Here is a 23,889-nt window from a genome sequence, read left to right as displayed (position 1 = left end):
TTTTTTTTTTTTTTTTGCTAGAGACAGGGTTTCACCATGTTGCCTGGGCTGGTCATGAACTCCTGGGCTCAAGCTATCTGCCCACCTTGGCCTCCCAAAGTTCTGGGATTACAGGTGTAAGCCACCAACACCATATCTGGCCAAATCCTCCAGTGCCTTATCTTGGACTTCGCAACCTCCATAACTGTGAGAAATACATTTCTCTTGTTACAGCAACCCAAATGGACTAAGACAGCCACCTCATCTAAATATTCATTAAAGTCAAGGAAATACTATATTGTTAACATGGACATACCAACATTGCCTCTTACCTCCCAGGTTTGCTATATGTGACTGTAGTCATGTCATAATAGTCCAGAAGGGCCTGCTGTGAGTGACACTTCCTAGGACCAAGTTTAGGCTATGCAGTTGGAGGTGACATTTGGATTGAAGTAACAGAGAAGCTGAAGTAATAGGTAAGAAGCTGAGCATAAACTCCGAAGGGAGATTTAAGATCATAAAATAGGAAATGAGTACTTTGGTCAGAGGGCAAGAGGCAGCTAGGTGTGGTGGCTCATGCCTGTAATCCCAGCACTTGGGGAGACTGAGGTGGGAGGACTGCTTGAGGATCTCTTGAGCTGAGCCTAGGAGTTTGAGATCAACAAAGTGACATCCCATCTCTACAAAAAAATTTTAAAAAGCAGCCAGGTGTGGTGGTATGTCCCTATAGTTTTGCTACTCGGGAGGCTGAGGCAGGAGGATTGGTTGTGCCAGGGATTTGAGGTGGCAGTGAGCTATAATCAAACAACTGTACTCCAGCCTGGGAAAAAGAATGAGAGTCCGTCTAAAAAAAAAAAAAGCAAGAAGCTGGAATGACGAAAGGCTCATACCTGTAATCCCAGCACTCTGGGAGGCCAAGGCGGGCAGATAACCTGAGGTCAGGAGTTTGAGACCACCTGACCAACATGGAGAAACCCCGTCTCTACCAAAAATGCAAAGTTACTGTGCATGGTGGTGCATTCCTATAATCTCAGCTCCTCTGGAGGCTGAGGCAGGAGAATCGCCTGAACCCGAGAGGCAAAGGTTGTGGTGAGCCGAGTTCACACTATTGCACTCCAGCCTGGGCAACAAGAACGAAATTCTGTCTCAAAAATCAAACAACAAACAAACAAAAATGCCAAACTTGGCCCTCAACGAATGTTGAGGTTTTTCTCCTATGGTGTGCCAGGCACACTGAGTGGGGAGGTCATGTGTAACTCCTTTGCTTCAGGCCCTCTCCACTTGTCCATCACCAAATACAAGGAGTAATGGAAGGACTGAACTTTCCCAGGTTTGCTTGGCAAAGAGTTGTGATGATCCCAGAGCACACTGCGGGCTGGAGTGTTATCAGACGGTACTGTGGTGGTGGGAGTCCAGGATGTCTTGTAACTAAGTCCTTCTTCTGGGACTGGGTGACAAGAGTATACGCACATACCAGGCAGAGTCCACATGGGCTGGCCATAGTGAGAAGCGGTGGAAGACAGGGTGGTGTATATAAAAAGTGGATGACAAGGCCAGGGAGCTAGAAATAGAGGGCAGAAGCTCATAGTTTGGAAGACCAAACTATGCTAGCTGCTTTTTTAAAAATTGTGGTAAAATACACATATCACAAAATATACCATCTTAACTATTTTAAAATGCACAACTCAGTGACATTAGTACATTCACATTGTTGTGCTACTGTCAATATCAGCCATCCACAGAACTCTTTTCATCTTGCAAAACTAAAACTCTGTACCCATTAAGTGATAATTCCCCATTTCCTTGTTGCCCAGCCCTGGAAACCACCATTCTACTTTCCATCTCTATGAATTTGACTATTGCAGGTAACCAATGTAAATGGAATCATACTACATATTTTCCTTTTGCGATTGGCTTATTTCACTTGGCATGACATCCTCAAGGTTCATCCATATTTGTAGCATGTGTCAGAATTTCCTTCATTTTTAAGGCTGAATAATATTCCACTTAATGTATATACCACATTTTGTTTATCCACTCATCTGTTGATGGACACTTGGTGCTATTGTTTGAATGTATATCCCCAAGTTCATTGGTTGGAAACTTAATTCTCAATTCAACAGTGTTGAGACTTTTAAGAGGTGAGTAGGTCGTGAGGGCTCTCTCCTCATGAATGGATTAAAGCAGTTATCACACGAGTGGGCTCCTGATAAAAGGATTAGTTTGACCTCCTTTTCTCCCATCATGCTCTCTTGCCCTTCCACCTTCCATCATGGAATGGCACAGCAAAAAGGCTCTCACCAGATGTCAAGCCACTGCCAGTACCATGCCCTTGAACTTCCCAGTTTCCAGAACCATGAGCCCAATACATTTCTTTTCTTTACAAATTATCCAGTCTCTGGTATTCTGTTATAGCAACACAAAACAGACTAAAATACTTTCATCTTTTAGCTATTTTGAAAAATGCTACTATGAACATGTGTATGCAAATATCTCCTCAGGTTCATGCTTTCAATTATTTTGGGTATATTCTTAGAAAGAGAATTCCTGAGCCAGGTGTGGTGGCTCATGCCTGTAATCCCAGCACTTTGGAAAGCCAAGGTGGGCAAATCACCTGAGATCAGGAGTTCGAGACCAGCCTGGTAACATGGTGAAACCCCATTTCCACTAAAAATATAAAAAATTAGCTGGGCATGGTGGCGTGTGCCCATAATCCCAGCTATTTGGGAGGCTGAGGCAGGAGAATCGCTGGAACCCGGGAGACGGAGGTTGCCATGAGCTGAGATCGTGCCATTGCACCACTCTAGCTTGGGCAACAAAAATGAACTCCGTCTCAAAAAAAAGAACAGCCGAATCATATGATAATTCTATTTTTAATTTTTTGGGAGCCCACCATATTGTTTTCTATTATCTATTGCACTATTTGATATTCCCATCAGCAGTGAACAAGAGTTCCAATTTCTCCATATCTTTGCCAACATTTATTATTTTCTGTTTTTTGGTAGTAGCCATCCTAATGGATTTGAGGTGGTATCCCATTGTGGTTTTAATTTGCATTACCCTAAATATTTTTCATATGCTATTGTAATTTGTATATAATTTTTTGAGAAATGTCTATCCAAGACCTTTGCCCATTTTAAAATTGAGGGTTTTATTGTTGAGTTGTAAAAGGTTTTTTTGTTTTGAGACAGGATCTCACTGTGTCACCCCAGCTAGAGTACAGTGGTGCCATCACAGCTCACTGTGGTATTGACCCCCCAGGCCCAAGCGATCCTCCCACATCAGCTTCCTAAGTAGCTGGGACCACAGATGCACACCACCATGCCCAGCTGATTTTGTTCTTTTTTTTGTAAAGACAGGGGTCTCACTGTGTTGCCCAAGCTGATCTTCAACTCCTGGGCTCAAGCAACCCTCCCATTTCAGCTTCCCAAAATGCTAGGATTACAGGCATGAGCCACCATGCCCAGTATAAGTATTCTTCATACATTCTGGATACTAAACCCTTATCAGATATATGATTTGCAAATATTTTATCCCATTCTGTGGGTTGCCTTTTACTCTGCTGATTGCATCCTTTAACACATAGAAATTTTTAATCTTGATGCAGTCCAATTCTTCTTTTTCTTTTGTTGTCTGTACTTTTGTTGTTGATATCCAAGAAATCATTGCCAAACTCAATGTCATGAAATTTGTCCTCTGTTTTCTTCTAAGAATTTTATAGTTTTAGGTCTTAACATCTATGTTTTTAATCTATTTTAATTTAATTTTTGTATCTGGCATAACATGGGGGTCCAACTTCTCTTGCTAGTTGATATCCAGTTTCCCAATGTTATTTGTTGAAAAAAAAAAAACTGGCCTTTCCCTATTGATTAGGGAAAGGATGGTTTTGGCACCCTTATGGAAATCATTTGACCATATGTGCAGGGGTTTATTTCTGGACTCCAAAAGGGCTATTTGTTGAGTTTATGTGAGGATCGGGTGATAATTGTGGTAAAGGTGAGTCATATCAGGTTCTATGCTTGAATGACCACTTTGAGTAAATGAGGCATAGCGTGAGGCTTTATAGCAGTCTTTGGCCTATTTTGGGAAATCTTACAGATCTCCAGAAAGCAGCTCAGATCTTATCTTATGGCCAGTGGGATGTACTGTGGTGATGCAGAGAGGTGCTGCTAGTATTGTGAGTGGAAGTTCTAAATGCTGTGGCAGGAGGTATTCTGCATAGAGTTATGGGTAGCATTATTAAAAGTGAACTTGGATGTCAAACAGTAGATGGTACAAAATTTATACCTTAAGGACCCATTTCGCATGCTTTGTTTGGCTTTTACTGGATAGCACATGACTATATTTATTGTCCTCAGAGGTTCTTGAAAAGGGTCTCAAAAATGAGGATACCACCTGATATGCTGGGTTTGGCTAAACTATGGTGGCCAAATGATAGTGGCCTGCTGGAGCCAAAGATTTAAGTAGGAGGTGCTTACCACATTTCAGACAAAAGGACATCTATCCTGAACTGCAGGCATCTAAAGAGCAGAGGCTCATTTCATAAGCCACATGCATTTTAGTATTCTCAGTATGCAGCACAGTTTCTGGCACACAGTAGATGCTTAATAAGTATTTGATAATCTGAATTAAACATAAGAGAAACATGTGGAACTGTGAGTCAACTCAACCTCTTCCTTTATAAATTACCCAGTCTCAGGTATGTCTCTATTAGCAGCATGAGAACAGACTGATACAATAAATTGGTTCCAGGAATGGGGTGCTGCTGTCAAGATACCCAAAAATTTGAAAGCAACTTTGGAAGTGGGTAACAGGCAGAGGTTGGAACAGTTTGGAGGGCTCAGAAGACAGGAAAATATGGGAAAGTTTGGAACCTTCTAGAGACTGGTTGAATGGCTTTGACCAAAATGCTGATAATAATATGGACAATAAGTCCAGGCTGAGGTGGTTTCAGATGGAGAAGAGGAATATATTGGGAACTGGAGGAAAGATCACTCTTGCTATGCAAAAAGTCTGGTGGCATTTTGCCCCTGCCCTAGAGGTCTGTGGAACTTTGAACTTGAGAGACATAGTTTACAGTATCAGGTGGAAGAAATTTCTAAGTGACAAAACGTCAAGAGGAAGCAGAGCATAAAAGTTTTGGAAAATTTACAGGCTAACAATGTGATAGAAAAGAAACCCCATTTTCTGGGAAGAAAATCAAACCAGCTGCAGAAATTTGCATAAGTAATAAGGATCCAAATGTTAGTCACCAAGACAATGGGAAAAATGTCTCCGGTTCATGTCAGAAAGCTTTGCAGCAGCTTCTCCCATCACAGGCCCAGAGGCCTAGGAGGGAAAAATGGTTTCCTTGGATGGGTCCAGGGCCCCCCTGCTGTGCAGCCTTAGGATTTGGTGCTCTGCATCCCAGCTGGTCCAGCCGTGGCTATTAGGGGCCAAGGTACAGCTGGAGCCATGGCTTCAGAAGGTGCAAACCCCAAGACTTTGCAGCATCCACATGGTGTTGAGCCTGCAGGTGCACAGAAGCCAAGAATTGGGGTTTGGGAACCTCTGCCCAGATTTCAGAGGATGTATGAACACACAGGCAGAGGTGTGCTGCAGGGGCAGAGCCCTCATGGAGAGCCTCTGTTAGGGCAATGCAGAAGGGAAATGTGGAGTGGGAGCCCCCATACAGAGTCCCTACTGGAGCACAGCCTAGTGGAGCTGTGAGAAGAGGGCTATTGTCCTCCAGACCCCAGAATGGTAGATCTACCAACAGCTTGCATCGTGCACCTGGAAAAGCCACAGACACTCAATGCCAGCCCATGAAAGCAGCTGGGAGAGAGGCTGTATCCTGCAAAGCCATAGGGGCAGAGCTGCTCAAGACCATGGGAACCTACCTCTTCCATCAGCATGACTTGGATGAGCGACATGGAGTCAAAGATCATTTTGCAGCTTTAAGATTTGACTGCCCTGTTGGATTCTGGACTTACATGGGGCCTGTAGCCCCTTTGTTTTGGCCAATTTCTCCCATTTAGAATGGGTGTGCTTTTCCAATGCCTGTACCCCCATTGTTTGTAGAAAATAACTGACTTGGAGGCTGGGCATGGTGGCTCACGCCTGTAATCCCAACACTTTGAGAGGCTGAGGTGGGCAGATCATCTGAGATCAGGAGTTTGAGACTAGCCTGGCCAACATGGTGAAACCCTGTCTCTACTAAAAATACAAAAATTATTCTACTCAAGTCTTAATCCAGAAAAAAGAAAAAGAAAGAAAAAAATACAAAAATTAGCTGGGCGTGGTGGCAGGTGCCTGTGATCCCAGCAACTTGGTTGACTGAGGCAGGAGAATTGCTTGAACCCGGGAGGCAGAGGTTGCAGTGAGGCAGTGAATGGAGATGATGCCATTGCACTACAGTCTGGGTGACAAGAGCAAAACTCCAACTCAAAAAAAGAAAAGAAAAGAACTAACTTGCTTTTGATTTTACAGGCTCATAGGTAGAAGGGACTTGCCTTGCCGAAGATGAGACTTTGGACTACGGACTTTTGAGTTCATGTTGAAATGAGTTAAGACTTTGGGGGACTGTTGAGAAGGCATGATTAGTTTTGAAATGTGAGGACACGAGATTTGGGAGGGGACAGAGGCAAAATGACATGGTTTGGCTGTGTCCCCGCCCAAATCTCACCTTAATTGTAATAATCCCCACGTGTGAAGGGTGGGCCAGGTGGAGATAACTGAATCACTGGGGTGGTTTTCCCTATAATTTTCTAGTGGTAGTGAATAAGTCTCATGAGATCTGACAGTTTTATAAATGGGAGTTCCCCTGCACAATTTCTCTTGCCTGGTGCCATGTAAAACATGATTTTGTTCCTTATTCACCTTTTGCCACGATTGTGAGGCCTCCTTAGCCCTGTGGAACTGTGAGTCAATTAAACCTCTTTCCTTTATAAATTACCCAGTTTTGGGTATATCTTTATTTTATTTTGAGACAGAGTCTCCCTCTGTCACTCAGGCTGGAGTGCTGTGGTGTGACCTCGGCTCACTGCAACCTCAGCCTTCCAGGTTCAAGCAATTCTCCTGCCTCAGCCTCCCGAGTAGCTGGGATTATAGGTACACACCACCACACCCAGCTAATTTCTGTATTTTTAGTAGAGTTGAGGTTTCACCATGTTGGTCAGACAGGTCTCAAATTCCTGACTTCAGATGATCCACCTGCCTTGGCCTTGCAAAGTGTTGGTATTGCAGAAGTGAACCACCGTGGCTGGCTGGTTATGTCTTTATTAGTAGCTTGAGAACAGACTAATACAGGCAGTAAATGATTTTTAGGAGAATTGAGTGGACCCAAAGAGCAAACAGTAGTTTGTAAACGATTCTCTTTGAAAACTAAATGGGGCCAGAGGACAGATAGTCTGGGACAAAGTTTTTTTTTTTGTGCTCTCAGAGAGGTAGCAATAAATTTCAAAAAGGCAAGAAGCAGAACTTCATTGTGAACAAAGATTGTCTTATTACGCAGCTAAAGTCTCCCAGGTAACCTCTCAGAACTGCCCTCAGAAAAACAGACAAAAAGTCTGTCTGGGCAAGGTGACTTTTAGTCTTTTCTGGTAGTTAATCTTCCCTGGTTATTTGATGAGATTTCCTAAGGAGGGGATTTTAGGCCAATGGCATTTCATTTGGAATAAGTCTCCTCAGTCAGATAAGGAAACTTCCACAGAGAACTCCTCCCTGTGCTTGATGTGGGGTGGAGGTGGAGAAACTAAGAACCCTTGTGTGTGTGTGTGTGTGTGTGTGTGTGTGTGTGTGTGTGTGTGTGTGTTTTGAGATGGAGTTTTGTTCTTCTTGCCCAGGCTGGAGTGCAATGGCACCATCACTGCAACCTCTGGCTCCAGGATTCAAGCGATTCTCCCGCCTAAACCTCCTGAGTAGCTGTAGCTGGGATTACAGGCATGCGCCACCACAGCAGCTAATTTTGTATTTTTAGTAGAGATGAGTTTTCTCCATGTTGGTTAGGCTGGTCTCGAAATCCCGACCTCAGATGATCCGCCTGCCTTGGCCTCCCTAAGTGCTGGAATTACAGGTGTGAGCCACCGCGCCCAGTTGAGTCCTTGGTTCTGAGGCAGCTTAGATGTCCTTTTAATTTCCTTTAGTTCAGTGTGCTCAGCATGTTGAAGCACCATCCTTTGGGGCATTGTTTTCTGCACCCCAATGCTTTTAGTAGCCATTTCTGTGCTACAAAAACACCTGAAATGGTGTTTCAGGTAAGCAGAAAAAAACCTCACGGCCTCTAGCTTTCCTGTTTCCAAAGCTCAGCTAGCTCTCTTTCTTGGGTTCTTTCTCTGAGCTTAGGCAGGGGACAGTTAAGCCTCCAGTCCGGTTTTCTGAGATTCAGCCCTAAGTCACTCTTGCTGTGATCGTGTGTTTTTCTCTGGGTCACTGAAGCAGTATTTGGTTAATCTGCCTGTGAACACTGTCCACTTTCTGTAAGGCCAGGGTGCTGCTTGCTTCTGCTGGTAGTCTTCCCTGCAGGTGACTGTTCCTGACTGCGCTTTAGAGGAATGACCAACCCTGGATTCCTCATCACCACAGCGACACAGTGTGCTTCCTCAATTGGACCTTGTCTATGCCAATAGCTTAGTCTTTGTCTGTACCACCATGAATATGGTATTTGTTTTTGTTTTGTTTTGTTTTGAGACAGAGTTTCACTTTTGTTGCCCAGGCTGGAGTGTAGTAGTGCAACCTCCGCCTCACTGCAACCTCTGCCTCCTGGGTTCAAGCAATTCTTCTGCCTCAGCCTCCTGAGTAGCTGGGATTACAGGTGAATGCCACCATGCCCAGCTAATTTTTTGTATTTTTAGTAGAGACGGGGTTTCACCCCATCAGGCTGGTCTCGAACTCCTGACCTAAGGTGATCCATCCACCTCGGGCTCCCAAAGTCCTCGGATTACAGGTGTGAGCCACCGTGGCTAGCCAAATATGGCATTTGATTTGACATTTTATATTACAGATTAAGTCCTTATGAAAGACAACACTTATCCCTGATATACTTAAGATCTTTGATTTGTCAGTCAGTGCTTTCTACTTTCATTCTACCTATCATTCAACTTTCTTAGCTTAACCATCTTCTAATGTAAAAAAAAAAATGCATTAATATATAAAAGTATAGACTTCAAGTTTAGAAAGCCTATCTCTTTGGAAAGTTATTGACCTCACAGCAAACTATGAATAAATTCCCCAAAGTAGGATTAACCGAGCAATTTATATCCATATATAAACATAATTATACTATATAGTTACATAACTAGAATAAAATTTAATGTAAATGTGCCAAAGAGGAGAATAAATCACAGAAGATTTTACAAAACTTACATGAAATAAGAAAATGTTCAACTATGTAATAACCAAAGCTTCCTTAACTTGGTAATCTTGGGAACCTAGAAAATGAGGTAACCCAAGTCAAATTCCTTTGGTGTCACAGTTCCTCCTATACCAGGCCAGGTAATTGCCAATGAAATTGGAGTAGGGGTAAGGCCTGGATGTGTTGTGTAGTGTGTGAGGTAGTAGGTGAAAAACAGTGAAGAGGTAATTCTTTATGCTCTAGAGCTTCCTCCTGCACATGATCAGCTTCCGCATGAGCTTGGAGGAAAAACACTATTAAAATGTCTTTTTAAAAGTTAAAGCTAAATGAGTATGCATTAAAGCTTTGAGAAACGGGGAAAAAAAATCTATGAGGACAACGTCAGCTTGCTTATCCAGGGAATTAGCAAAACTTAATTCTCATGCTAGCATGGGGCTGCTGGGCACCCAGCTCCTTTCACTGTGGGTAGAAAACAAGTCCCCAAGTTGCTCCTGAGCCAAACTTTAAAGGCCAGTCAGGAAATGAGCAGCAGTCCCGAATGGGAAAGACTGGATCCATGTTTTTTTCCTAAAGTAAACAAAAGATCTGCAAAAGTATTTCCTTGCACTATTTGGCAAGAGAAAGAAGCACCTGGAGAGTGATTTAGGGAGAGAAACCATGGAAGAAATGGGAGTAAAACAAGAAAGGTTATAATGAAGCTTTGTCTCACTAATCTCCAGAGCCCAGGTGTTCTATTAGGAAACAAAGATGCAAATGAAGAGACACTCCAAGAGACTGGTGGATTAAGAATATATTCATGAAAAGGATAGGTTTTCCATGCTTTCTGGGATCCTAAATTTCATCTTTCATTTGGATTAAAAAGAAACTTTAAAAATATCTTCTAGAGTCAAAGTAAAAATATAAATATTAAAATAAATGAGGACTGTGAAAGAAAAAGTATGAGCAATGAGAAAAGCAATTATCCTCGGAGGCAGAAATTTCTTTCTTGTTTCGATGCAGCATGTGATGCTGGCAATTTCAGCGATTATCTTTCAGGCAATTTTCAGTGTGAGTGCCAAACACTGCTTAGGGGGCTGTGTTTCTGCTCACCTGAGGGAACAGGGCACAACTAAAGACCTAAGGAGAGCGATCGAATTCTTTACTCCAAGCATTCTGTTCAGCCGGACCGCCTTAAGAGGAACACAAGTTGCTCTCAGGAGGCAGAAGGTGAGAGAAATGAGGTAGCAATTACGTAGTGTTGCTTGTTCTAAGTACATAGCATTAAAAAATAAAACACTAATGCAATGGACTCAGCAGCAGGCTCACTGATAATTTTAGGAACTCACACAGGTTTAGTGCTTGTTCCCTGTGAAAAAGCCTTAAAAGCTCAAATGGTGACTGTCCTTCTCCAATGTTTTTTGAAACAACCAATATTTGATATATAAAGATTAAATGAGGAAAAATTAATTTCTGTGTTTTCTGCAATGAACTAATGGATTAAAAATATTTGGCCAAATAATCTTCATAAGCATAACAAAATTCCATTTTCCTGGACCAAACCTCATCAGCCCAACTAGGAAAGATGATGCTTGGGGCTTTTTAGGAGGCAATCAAAGGCTCATTTTATTTGATAGGTAACATCTGATAGAGAGAAGCATTTCCTGCCCTGGGGCCTGGATCTACTTAGTGGCTACCTGCTGGAGAAAATCAAAGAAAGATAAAGACCCAGATTACTGGGATGCCAAGGACACAGCTACCTGGGCACTATTTGAAGTCCATGTGTTTCTCAAGTATTGATTTTTTTCCTCTTTATGTAACGTTAACACGTATTTATTCATTCAGCTGCCTCTGGCTGTTCCTTACTTAAGGTTAAGTGGTTGTGAAACCACAGACACTGTAGAATCAGAAGCTGTTGTTTTAAACTCTTGGCCAAGTGGAGGTGCCTAGTAGCTTGCCTCTCCTGAGATCCAGGGGCAGCTGAGGGTGGGCTGTCTGACCATCTGGAGGTTTCAGTGTGCTGCATCCATTTAAATTAGGGTCACTGTGCTCTGAGACACTTTGAGATGGTGTTCAAGGGAGCTGTGCTCTGCAGCCTCCTGGGTCCCTCCTGCAGGTGCACTTGCTTTTTCAATCTGATGCTATTTTTCTTACCCTCTGTAGGCACTCACACGCAGAACTATTATTACTTGCTTGTTACTGCATGTTGCTGATTCATACTCATAGGAAAAAGTAATTTTATCTTCAACACCTCTTCCCTGTCATTTAAGACATATGTAAATGAAAGACAGATTTTGGCATCCACTTTTCTCTGTAGCTTTGAGGCCACAATATAGATTCATTATAAATGAAGATGCAACTGTTATTTTACTTCTATTTATATTTATAACTACACGAAAGCCATCTTGCGGGTACCTTTGTGCTTCTCAAATCCCAAACCATATTCCAAGAAACCAGATTCCAAGAAATGTTCAACATTTCATGCTTGAATTGGTATTAATGTGGCATTAATGTACATACAATGTTTTAAATAATGATGTTTTCACTCATATTTTATTACTGACACCTCCTGATTTCACATATTTTACATTACCCTATAGCTGAATCCTTTTGAAGACATTTTTAGGGTTTCTTTTTTCCCCTTGCAGTACAGAACGATTTTTTTTCTTTAAGTGAGGAGTATGCAAGTGAGAGTGCTCTGCGAGGAGGGATGCCAAGTGGAAGGCTGAAGCCTGAGGGGGTGGGGCGAGTGCAGAATGAGGCAGAGGCAAAATGCTGAAAAGAACTGATTGAAAGCTTTTTGCTTTGTCATTCCTCTCAGTTCCTTTCCTTCTCTTCCTTTCCAATTTGTAATTGTGGACAAGTGTAACCTACTTATTTGTTAGAATGACTGGATCTAGAATGAGCCATAACCTTGAAGGTCGTCCGAAACAAACTCCTCTCCACTGCTATCGTTTTCTGATTCAGAAGCTCTCTTTCTTCCCGGCTGCCTTTCCCAGCAGCATTTGGGCCCATCCGTTATAAGTGCAGCGAGTAGAGTAGAGGTTTTGGAATCAGACAGTTCTGGGTCTTCGTTGTGACTCTGCTACTTACTAGATGTCATATCCTGAGCAAGTTACCCAACATCTCTTCTGTAAATGGTTATCATAAAAATGAATTCATAGGAGTTTGAGGATTAAATAATGTGTACAGTATATGCAAAATCTAGCATTCAGAGCTAAATTAAGAGTAGTAAGCAGTTCAATAGGAGCTAGGACCCATGCTTCCTGTTTGACTCTGAGGCAACACTTTTTTCCAATGAAAAATACTGTCTTTCTTACAATGTCTCATAGAAGCTTTGAAAAAGTCTCTGTTGCTGGAATACTGTGTGTACTGTCTTGCAGATTGCAAATGCTATTATTAATAACAATACCTCACATATATTCAATGCTCTAGAATTGACAATGCACTTTCACAAGCGGGGAAAATACCCACGCCAACACAAAGTCTCCTGATGACTAATAGAGGCAGGAAGCAGGAGGAGCAGAGGCTTTGAAAGAGGTCTATTAGCGATGCAAATGTGAAGTTATCTGCACTTGTGAGGAGCATAACAAACATCAAAACCACCGAGAAGTAACAATGTGTGATCTATTCAGGCTTCAGGACTTTGATGAGTTGGAAGTTTTGGGGTTTAACAATCCAGATGGTTCTGATGGCTTTAAGTTTTTCCTCCAAGAGGGCAGCGAGATGCATATGGGTGAATTTTCATGTGCAAACTAGAGTACAGCAACGACACAGAATCACATACCGGTAGAAACTGGAACATGTTCACAATTTGGAGACAAAGCATATGGAACTGACAATGGCAAAGCAAATAAGTTCTCAGAAGTCAATGTTAAATGGGTGTTTCAACATAGGCAAATGTGTCATACCGAATGCAAAACTTTTAATAATAGACACTGTTATCTTGACTTTCTCAGAACCTTTGGAAACAGTTCCTCATGTGTGAGAATTTTTACATTTGGACCATGCTCAAAAGCGAATTTTTAGAAATAGAGAAAAAAACGAAGGATGCATTTAAACAATATATTCCATTGTTTCTATACTGTAAGAAGATAAAATAATATACCTTTTACTGCTGGAAAGAAAATGGTCCTTTTGAAATTCAGTTCCCTCAGAAGATGAGTTTTTAAATATCAAACTCTGCCTAACCAACTGGTCCTATATTTATGGATTTGAGGGGTAAATCAGAATTTCATGCAGTTATCAAATATTTTAAACTAATACCCAAGCAGTTACATTTGCAACACTTCATGATTTCTTAACATCTATAGACAAAGTTCCAAATAGGTTTTTCTCTTTTCTTTCTCTGCCAAAATCGACATTTCTGTCTAGCAGCAAACCCTGAGAAGGAAGTTGCTGTAGGTAGTTTAAGAGAGAGAAAGACTGACCAGGCAAGTAGAAGACACTGGTGGAAATGGCCCTGCTGCGCAGCCATGTGGAATAGGAGGGCTATGCTGGACAGAGCCCAAAAGAGACCAGTTTGTGTCTCACAGTCCAAATTTGGTTGATGTATTTTTGAAGCTTCTAAAGGTTAACTCACATGCTGTAATACATTATAGAATAAGACACGAAGCCGAATTTTACTGTGCCAGTCAAGAGGCTGGCTTGAATCCGCTATTTAGAACTGAGAGAGACAGTACAATTTACATGTGTGAGAATGTGAGAATAATTTTACCTTCTGTTGTTTTTAAAACCACCTTGGGCCATGATTTTTAAATGGAGACACAAGGAGATCTGCTGGGGTTCCCATAGCAACATTAACTTATCTAAATTGCCCCTGTTGTATGTAATACTTTCATTACTAGTTTGGCTTTTTAATGTACACTTTAATTATGAAATAGAACTGAGTTAAGAGTCTTGGGCAAATTTTAACGTTTACAACTACTGACTTATGCATGTTTAAACAGAAAGCTTGATAATTGTACTTCTGAGGTCTTGCCATCAAGGCAAGTTTGTGCAAAAACCTTTATGTGGTCTTCCTTGCCACTGATCTTTGACCTCACTCCATTCTATTCCATAGACAACTCCTCAATCACTCTCAATACATTTGTAAGACACCATGTCTAGGATAAAACAGAAACAAAATAATCTCAGATGGCTCCAGTTCAGAGACTAGAAGTCAATATACCTGCTATTTTAGGCTATTTACAAGCTGACCCCTTCCCCGTCTTTTCTCCCTATTCCTCATGATTAATGTCCCATACCACACTTGTCTTCTCACCATCTGCTGAGAATGTACATTCAAGAACTAGCCTGAGACCTACCTCCCCCAAGAAACTGGAACTGGATTCTTTTCCATTCTTTTTCAGAGCTCATCTCTCTTTCTCTCTCTCTCTCTCTCTCTCTCTCTCTCTCTCTCTCTCTCTCTCTCTCTCTCTTTCTCTCTCTGTACAACTACTATTACTGCTGCTACCACTGCTATGTGATGTACTGGGTGTGACTGGACAGCATCCTCCCCTGGTTTTTTTTATAGTAGTGTCTTGATTTTCCTTTGAAGAACTTTCTCCCATTCCAGGAAGTGACATTTTCTTCTACTCCAAGTTGCAGTGCAGTGGTGCAATCTTAGCTTACTGCAACCTCCACCTCCCACGCTCAAGCAATCTTTCCACCTCAGCCTCCTGAGTAGCTGGGACCACAGATGCATGCCACCATGCTTGCCTAATTTTTGCATTTTTAGTATAGACAAGGTTTCACCATGTTGCCCATTCTGGTGTCATCATCAATTAAGCTGCCCTGTCCCAGCCTGTTAAGAGATGAACCAATAAACCGGGCATGGTGACTCACGCCTGTAATCCCAGCACTTTGGGAGGCTGAGGCAGGCGGATCATGAGGTCAGGGGTTCAAGACCAGCCTGACCAACATGGTGAAACCCGGTCTCTGCTTAAAAATACAAAAATTAGCTGGGCATGGTGGCATGCATCTGTAAGCCCAGCTACTTGGGAGGCTGAGGCAGGAGAATTGCTTGAACCCAGGATGTGGAGGATGTGGTGAGCCAAGAGCGTGCCATTGCGCTCTAGCCTGGGCGACAAAGCGAGACTCTATCTCAAAAAAGAAAAAAAGAGTTGAACTAATAACTAAAGCTGGACCAATGACATTCTTCCCGAAAATTGCATTTTAAGTGAACTCAGAAAGGAAAAACAGTTTGAACTGAATTATTCCAATGATGGTCCTTTCAAGAGAGTATTCATTTCTTCTAGGTTTCTGTGGTTCATAATCAAAGTCTGCTAGCTGTTAAGTTCCCTATTTGAGTATTTGATTGTATATTGTCTTAGATCATGATTTATAGGTTTGGGATATGCACATTTTATTTTGCCAGCTGGATGCTATTTATGCTCCCTGAAGAGCATAAACAAGGTTGGGTCTTTATTGTTTGTATTATTCCATAGAATTCAGCACTCATATGTAAGTAGTCAATAAACATTATGTAATGAGTAAAAGACCAGTCTAAAAAACTTCATTTCTACAAAATGTGATTTGCTAGCCAACTTATGTCTTTTTTGAAGCAAGGGGGTAAATAAATGTTTAACTGCTATAATTTAATAATTTTCTTGGGTATAACAGTTGTCTTAAACAGAGCTTACAACTGATACCAGAAAGTGTCTGGATCCAGACCCCAAGAGAGGATTCTTTGATCTTGGGCAAGAAAGAACTGAGTCCATACAGCAAAGTGAAAACAAGTTTATAAAGAAGGTAAAGGAGGCCGGGCGTGGTGGCTCATGCCTATAATCCCAGCACTTTGGGAGGCCGAGGTGGGTGGATCATGAGGTCAAGAGACCGAGACCATCCTGGTCAACAAGGTGAAACCCTGTCTCTACTAAAAATACAAAAATTAGCTGGGCATGGTGGTGCGTGCCTGTAGTCCCAGCTACTTGGGAGGCTGAGGCAGGAGAATTGCTTGAACCCAGAAGGTGGAGGTTGCGGTGGTGAGCTGAGATCGTGCCATTGCACTCCAATCTGGGTAACAACAGCAAAGAATGGCTACTCCATAGGCAGAGCAGCCCCAGGGGCTGTTGGTTGCCCATGTTTATGGTTATTTCTTGATTATATGCTAAACAAGGGGCAGATTATTCATGCCTCCCCTTTTTACACCGTATAGGGTAACTTCCTTATGTTGCCACGGCATTTGTAAACTGTCATGGCACTGGTAGGAGTGTAGCAGTGAGGATGACCAGAGGGACACTCACTGCCATGTTGGTTTTGATGGAATTTGGCTGGTTTCTTCACTGCAACCTGTTTTATCAGCAAGGTCTGTATGACCTTTATCTTGTACTGACCTCCTGTCTCAACCTGTGACTAAGAATGCCTTAACCTCCTGAGAATGCTGTGCAGTAGGTCCCAACCTCATTTTACAGTCTTTATTTAAGATGAAGTTGCTCTGGTTCAAAAGCCCCTGACACAACAGCTTGTCAGTTTATACATCTTTTTTTGTGTGTGTGAGATAAGGTTTCACCTTGTCAGCCAGTTTGGAGTGCAGTGGTGTGATCTCAGCTAACAGAAACCTCTGCCTCCCAGGCTCAACCGATCCTCCCACCTCAGCCTCCCAAGTATCTGGGACCACAGGTGTGTGCCACCATGCCTGGCAATTTTTGTAGTTTTGGTAGAGACAGGGTTTCGCTATGTTGTTCAGGCTGGTCTCGAACTACTGAGCTTAAGCAATCTGCCTGCCTCAGCCTCACAAAGTGCTGGGATTACATGCTACCGCACCTGGCCTAACAACTTGTATATCTAAGAATAGTCTGAAAATAATGTTAGCATGGGCCATACTTCCTCAATTTTAGGAAAAGAAAGAAGAACTAAAATTCTATTTCAGATATCAGCTTCTGAATTTAAAAAAAAAATTGGGAGAAAATAGACAACAAAACAAAAAATAATACACTCTGACTTGGGTTTGTTGTAGCTTCCCTGGAAACAAGGTGTGCTTTCTCTTTGCAATCAGATGACAATGGGAAGAATTTGACTGTGTTTGGGAACTGGTTTACTAAGCCTAAACAAACAAAGTAAATGATTTTTTTACTTGCAAAAAATGTCAAGTTGTGTTTTCTCAAAATTATCTGACATAATACTAATTTAATTGAATGTTTATAAAATTCAAGGAACAAATACAATGGTTAGATGTAATAAATTCAAACAAGCTTGGGCATATCAAGTTTTCAAAACACAGAAAAAGGCACACTCTGCCGAACTACTTACATCTGTTTAAAATGCACAAAGGAACTCACCTATGACAAAACAGCAGAGAAATACAAATTCTCTTCTCTTTTTCTCATTGTCTTTTGGGACACAAAAGACTTACAGTAGTCCTTGAATAGCACAGTCCTCTGGCTTTGTACCTTAACATGCTACAAAGTTCAGTCTTGAGAAAGGAGTGTAGATACCATATTGGAGCTATTCTGAGTCTGGTGCAGTGGTTTCTGGAATTTGCCTTGAACCCACACTCGATGCATTTTCACTTGTTTTTTCCTATTAACTTGTAAGCGATGATCAACCAGATTTTGCTTTTCATCTAAACTGGCCTTGCAGAACATACTGTGGACTTCCCCTGTGAGACAAAAATGGCAAACAAAGATATGACATGTGACTAGGGATGGGGGGGGCGTGTCAGGAATGGAACACTGATGGAATAACTGACCATCTAAGTTTCACTTATATAAGAAACACCCTCTAGAACAATTTGGTGAAGCAAACCTGTGAAACCAAGGGAGTTTCTTCTACCTCACAAAAAATATACCATGCATATAAAAATACACCTGTTTACAGACTAACACAGCAGAAATCAACAGATATATAAAACTATTGGTTGCAGCTTTCAATATTTTGAAAGGTGCTCCCTATCTGAGTTTTTGTTGGTTTATAGAAACTCAAAATGGCAGATTATAAAAGTACTCACAAAAATTTGGGGAAATCCTTGAATGCAGCATTCATTTGGTACTGTTAGAAATGCTTTTTTTTTTAAATGAGAAATTGGCTGGGCACAGTGGCTCCTGCCTTTAATTCCAGCACTTTGGGAGGCTGAAGCAGGCAAATCACCAGAGGTCAGGAGTTCCAAACCAGCCTGGCCAACATGGTAAAACTCCATAAAACTCTCTAATGAAAACAGAAAAATTAGCTAGGCATGGTGGTAGGCGCCTGTAATCCCAGCTACTTGGGAGGCTGAGGTGGGAGAATCATTTGAACCGGAGAGGCAGAGATTGCAGTGAGCCAAGATTACACCGCTGCACTCTAGCCTGGGTGATAGAGTAAGGCTCTGTCTCAAAAAAAAAAAGAGAGATTGGCTAGAGATAAGTAATTTTCCTTCTTTTTTTTTTTTTTTTTTTTTTAACAAGTCTTGCTCAGTTGCCCAGGCTAGAGTGCAATGGTGCAATCTTGGCTCACTGCAACCTCTGCCTCCTAGGTTCAAGCGATTCTCTTGCCTCAGCTTCCCGAGTAGCTGGGATTACAGTTGCCTGCCACCATACCCAGCTAATTTTTATATTAATAGAGACAGGGTTACGTCATGTTGGCCAGACTGGTCTCGAACTCCTGACCTCAGGTAATCCGCCTGCCTCAGCCTCCCCAAATGATAAGATTATAGGCAGAAGCCACTGTGCCCAGCCAATTTTCCTTCTTTCTTTCTATTTTGAAAATGTACTGGTTTTTTAGAGACAAGGTCTCATTCTGCTGCAGAGGCTGAAGCACAGTGATACAATCATAGCTCACTGTAGGCTCAACCTCAACGGGTCAAGGGATCCTCCCACCTTAGCCTTCCAAGTAGCTAGGACTACAGGTGTGCACCATCAGCCCAGCTAATTTAAAAAACTTGTTTTGTAGAGACAGGGTCTCATTTTGTTCTCTAAGCTGGTCTCAAATTCCTGGCTTTAAGCAATCTTCTGACCTTGACCTCCCAAAGTGCTAGGATTACAGGTGAGAACCCCTGTGACAGCCCAAGGTAAGTATTTTCTATAAACTTATCACATTTCCTCCTTTAGCTGTGGCATATCATCAGTTTTTTTCATATCTGGGCTAACAGTATCTCCAAAATGGAATAGCCTTCACCTTCCTTTGGGTATGAGGATAAAACAAGAGATTCTTTAAAGCAGTTGTTTTTCTTTTTTTTGAGACGGAGTTTCGCTCTTGTTACCCAGGCTGGAGTGCAATGGCACGATCTCGGCTCACCGCAACCTCCACCTCCTAGGCCCAGGCAATTCTCCTGCCTCAGCCTCCTGAGTAGCTGGGATTACAGGCACGCGCCACCATGCCCAGCTAATTTTTTTGTATTTTTAGTAGAGATGGGGTTTCACCATGTTGACCAAGATGGTCTAGATCTCTTGACCTTGTGATCCACCCACCTCAGCCTCCCAAAGTGCTGGGGTTACAGGCTTGAGCCACCGTGCCCAGCTGTAAAGCAGTTTTTTTTTTTTTTAAGACGGAGTCTTGTTCTTGTTGCCCAGGCTGGAGTGCAATGGCACGATCTTGGCTCACCACAACCTCCGCCTCCCGGGTTCAAGCAATTCTCCTGCCTCAGCCTCCCAGGTAGCTGGGATTATAGGAACATTCCACCACACTCAGCTAATTTTGTATTTTTAGTAGAGATGGGTTTTCTTCATGTTGGTCAGGTTGGTCTGGAACTCCCAACCTCAGGTGATCCGCCCACCTCGGCCTCCCAAACTGCTGGGATTACAGGTGTGAGCCACCGTGCCTGGCTTTTAAAGCAGTTTTAACTGGAAAAAGATTAAAAAGTAAGGAGCCATTTTCAACCTTTTATGTAGATATAAGTTATAAGCATTGAAGTATGAAGATATCCAACGCTTAATCAATGACTGAAGCCTCAGTTTTATAGCTTTTGAGCTATAACCAATGAGATAATAACCAACAAGAACAATCTTGAACAATTATTTCCTCTTGTAGATTAGCATACCTTTTGTAAAGAAATATGCTCTGGTACCATCTCCTCGAACATAAAAATTTTCAGATAAACAACGTCCTGAAAAATATGCGAAAAGAGAAACTTTTAAAGGCATTCCTTTTAAAAAAAACAACTAAATACTTTGATGTGAAATATAAACAAGGCATTCTTTAGAACACTTAATAACGATCTCAAACTGATATACTATTACCCTTTTTAAAACGAAGCTGAGTCTTATCATATCTTCCATAGTCTCGAAATAACAGCATTCCCCCAGGTTTCAGTAAGTTGGAGAGTCGGTTTACAACATCCTGCATCCTTTGAAAACAAAGTATTAAAAAGATACCCAGTTTGTGGAAATCTTGTTTTAGATGCTGGATTTAACTTTCTTGAAGACAAAATAAGAAAAGCTTAATAAGGCCAAAGAAATCTAAACCATAAACATAAGGGTAACAAAAACACAAGTCTTTTGTAAAGAAGGAGAAAAGAATACCAACTTGTTAGATGACTAGATTCAAAAGTCCTAGAGTATCAAGAAATCACCCAAATGACCAGAGTGGTAACTTCACAGAGCTTGATGTATGATATCAAAGCTAAACTTCAAAATCACAGACGTTTCCTGGTACTTACAGCAAATTAAGGTAGTTCTGAGATAGACAAAAACTGAGTGTGCTTCATTTTCCTTGCAAGATAAAAAATATGCCAAAGTCCCCGTCTCTATTAAAAATACCAAAAAATTAGCTGGGCATGGTGGCACGTGCCTGTAATCCCAGCTACTCAGGAGGCTGAGGCAGGAAAATTGCCTGAACCCAGGAGGCGGAGGTTGCAGGGAGCTGAGATCGCGCCATTGCACTCCAGCCTGGGTAACAAGAGTGAAACTCCGTCTTAAAAAAAAAAAAAAAAAAAAAATATATATATATATATATATATATATATATATATATATATATATATGTCAAAGCATCTCAAGTTGTACATATTTTTTTTTTTTTTTTTTGAGATGGAGTTTCACTCTGTCGCCCAGGCTGGAGTGCAATGGCACTATCTTGACTCATTGCAACCTCTGCTTCCCGGGTTCAAGCGATTCTTCTGCCTCAGCCTCCTGAGTAGCTAAGATTACAGGCGTGTGCCACCACATCCAGCTTATTTTTGTATGTTTAATAGAGATGGGGTTGTTGGTGAGGCTGCTCTCGAACTCCTGACCTCATGATCCACATACCTCGGCCTCCCAAAATGCTGGGATTATAGGCGTGAGCCGCCGCACCTGGCCCTACATATCTGGAGAGAGAATATCTTTCCTCCAAAACGAGCTCATTCTCCTTTTGACTTTATTTAGTTCAGAGGTACCATCATTCACCTCATGAAAGAGAAATTATTTTTCTCCTATCCTCTCCATGTGGCCATAAAATTCTATGTCCTCTTTTTTTTTTGATTTTTATTTTTAATGACATCTTTGATATTTCCTGTCTTTTTTGTTTCCCATTGGTACTCCCTTATACCAACCCCTATCTCCTTAGGCCTGGAAACAAATCTGTTTCCTAACATGCTATATTATTCTCCCTGCCAATCCTTCCTGCATGTCATCAATGAATAATTCTACTTAAAATGATAATTTTGTCAAATCATCTCCTTGCTTAAAAACTTCCATGATTTTAATCCATAGGATAATATTTTAATTTCTTAGTTGAGCCTTAAGATCTCTTACTAATGACCCCAATTAATCTTTCCAACAGCTTTCCAATCTGAAGCAGCTCCCGTAGCCAAACTGTCATGCTTGGCTTTGAGCAGCCTCTGCCTTTGCTCACATGGTTTCCCCTCAAAGAATTCTCTCCTCCTTACTCTCTATTTAAATTTTATTCACATTCCAAGTCCTAGCTCAACAGCGGAAAGGCTTTGCTTTTCTCCTTTACTGTTTATTCTACTTATCTGGCTTCCAGTCAAACATAACCCCTTATAGCTGCTCCTGATTTAGTGTTTTTGGCTAAATGTTCATGGCCTTATGTGTGATTACAGGCCCGGGATGGCATAGATTTCAGATCTCATATTAATGCTGAGTGACAGCACTGGCTGCCTACAGAGCTCTGAGAAGGACTCATAAAGCTCACTGTAGTTACAGAGTACAAAATCGATTATCAGTGTCTGCAATGGGCAGAGAATGGTAAATGGCAGCTTCTGTGCTAAGTCCTTGTCTCTGCTTCGTTTAAGCTACTTAAAGCTGCTGAGGTTTTCCTATTTGAAAACAATGAAAAGTTTAGATCAGATAATCTGTAAATTCCTCCCAATTAAAACATTGTTCAGTGGAAGAGTGAGGTAAAAGCCAGATTATGTCATGTTATGAAGGAAGTAGATACTGAGAAAATGAAAGCAGCTATAAAACAAGAGAAGTAGAACAGAGGAGGTGGCATGATTAGGTGAAAACCCCTCTAAAAAAAAACTAGAACATAAGGACATAAAAGAAAAAAAGAAAATTTTTGTTTGTTTATTCTATGACATGTTATTTTCACTCTGTGCTTATATCGTAGGCTTTGCCAATGAAAGAAAATCGTATCTAAACTTTAAAATATTCACTTTTGGGATAACTGTTTTATGTACAGAGCAAAATATTTCTGTAATTATTAGTCGAACAAGCATGAAAGTAAAATGTAGTAAAAAAAACCAAACACTTTAAAATGTACACCTCCTTCTGCAAATCCTTTCCTCCCAACTATCCTTTAATGTATGGGGTTGAAAATAGAGGCAAGGAGTGGGAGATACTTTTCGTGATCATTTCATCCTGGTTCATAGTGCAGTTCCTGAGCCAGTTCCTGAGAATGGCAGGTGGGAGTGGGCTGGGGTGAGATGGACAAGACAGGAATGGTACGAAGTCCCTTTTCTTTCTTCATGCTACTTGAGCCAATTCTGCTGTCTTCACTTATCTCTGGATAGAGGGAGACGAGAAGGAAGAGATAAAAAATGTACTGACTGCCTGCTTTATGCTTGGCTCTGTAATATTTTGTACTTTCATTTCAGTGACAAGAAGGAAAACTTGCTCTTCTTTTGTAGCCACCTACAATTTATTCTCACTTAAGCTGGACCCTCCAGCTTGTGCCTGAATTCTCCAGGCTACCGAGATTCTACATTTCTAGAACTTTTCTCGGGTTGAATCTATTACTATAGTCCTAAACAATCCTATAGAGATTGCCTTGCCTTTATTTTTTTCTTTTTTTTGAGATAGGGTCTTACTCTGTCTCCCAGGCTGGAGTACGGTAGCATGATCTTGGCTCACTGCAACCTCTGTCTTCCAGGTTCAAGCCATTCTCCTGCCTCAGCCTCCCAAGTAGCTGGGATTACAGGCATGCACTACTTTGCCTGAATAATTTTTGTATTTTATTATTTATTTAGTTTAGACAGAGTCTCACTCTGTCTTGCCCAGGCTAGAATGCAGCGGCACAATCTCGGCTCACTGCAGCCTCTGCCTCCCAAGTCCAAGTGATTCTTCTGTCTTAGCCTCCCAAGCAGCTGGGACTACAGGCATGTGCCACAACACCCGGCTTATTTTATATTTTTGCTAGAGACAGGGTTTAACCATGCTGGCCAGGCTTGTCTTGAACTTCTGACCTCAAGTGATCCACCAGCCTTGGCCTTCCAAAGTGCTGGTTATAGGCATTAGCAACACCATCCAGCCTTTTATTTTTTATTT

At 41.6% G+C, this 23,889-nt stretch overlaps 1 protein-coding gene across 11 annotated transcripts in view; it reads right to left on the bottom strand.

The window, feature by feature from the left end:
• Nucleotides 1-23,889, bottom strand: part of METTL8 (methyltransferase 8, tRNA N3-cytidine) — a 134,777-nt gene that overhangs the window by 5,713 nt on the left and 105,175 nt on the right. For 6 of the 11 annotated variants that reach the window (XM_002749359.6, XM_078327410.1, XM_035304556.3 and 3 more), the window contains 3 exons: nt 20,422-20,528; nt 20,223-20,288; nt 13,195-17,867 (listed from right to left, as the gene is read on the bottom strand). In XM_002749359.6, the coding sequence (XP_002749405.2) occupies nt 17,677-17,867; nt 20,223-20,288; nt 20,422-20,528 (364 nt within the window). In that variant the 3' untranslated portion in view covers nt 13,195-17,676. Of the gene's footprint in view, nt 1-13,194; nt 17,868-20,222; nt 20,289-20,421; nt 20,529-22,964; nt 23,128-23,889 lie in introns of those variants that run through there. The other 5 variants (XR_013518882.1, XR_013518883.1, XM_035304557.3 and 2 more) reach the window with 3 other exon arrangements.

This window comes from Callithrix jacchus, chromosome 6, assembly GCF_049354715.1.
Source record: "Callithrix jacchus isolate 240 chromosome 6, calJac240_pri, whole genome shotgun sequence".
In the NCBI taxonomy this organism is placed as follows: domain Eukaryota; kingdom Metazoa; phylum Chordata; class Mammalia; order Primates; family Cebidae; genus Callithrix; species Callithrix jacchus.
The sequence above is the reverse complement of the archived record's forward strand: the minus strand, read 5'-3'. Positions and strand labels throughout refer to the sequence as shown.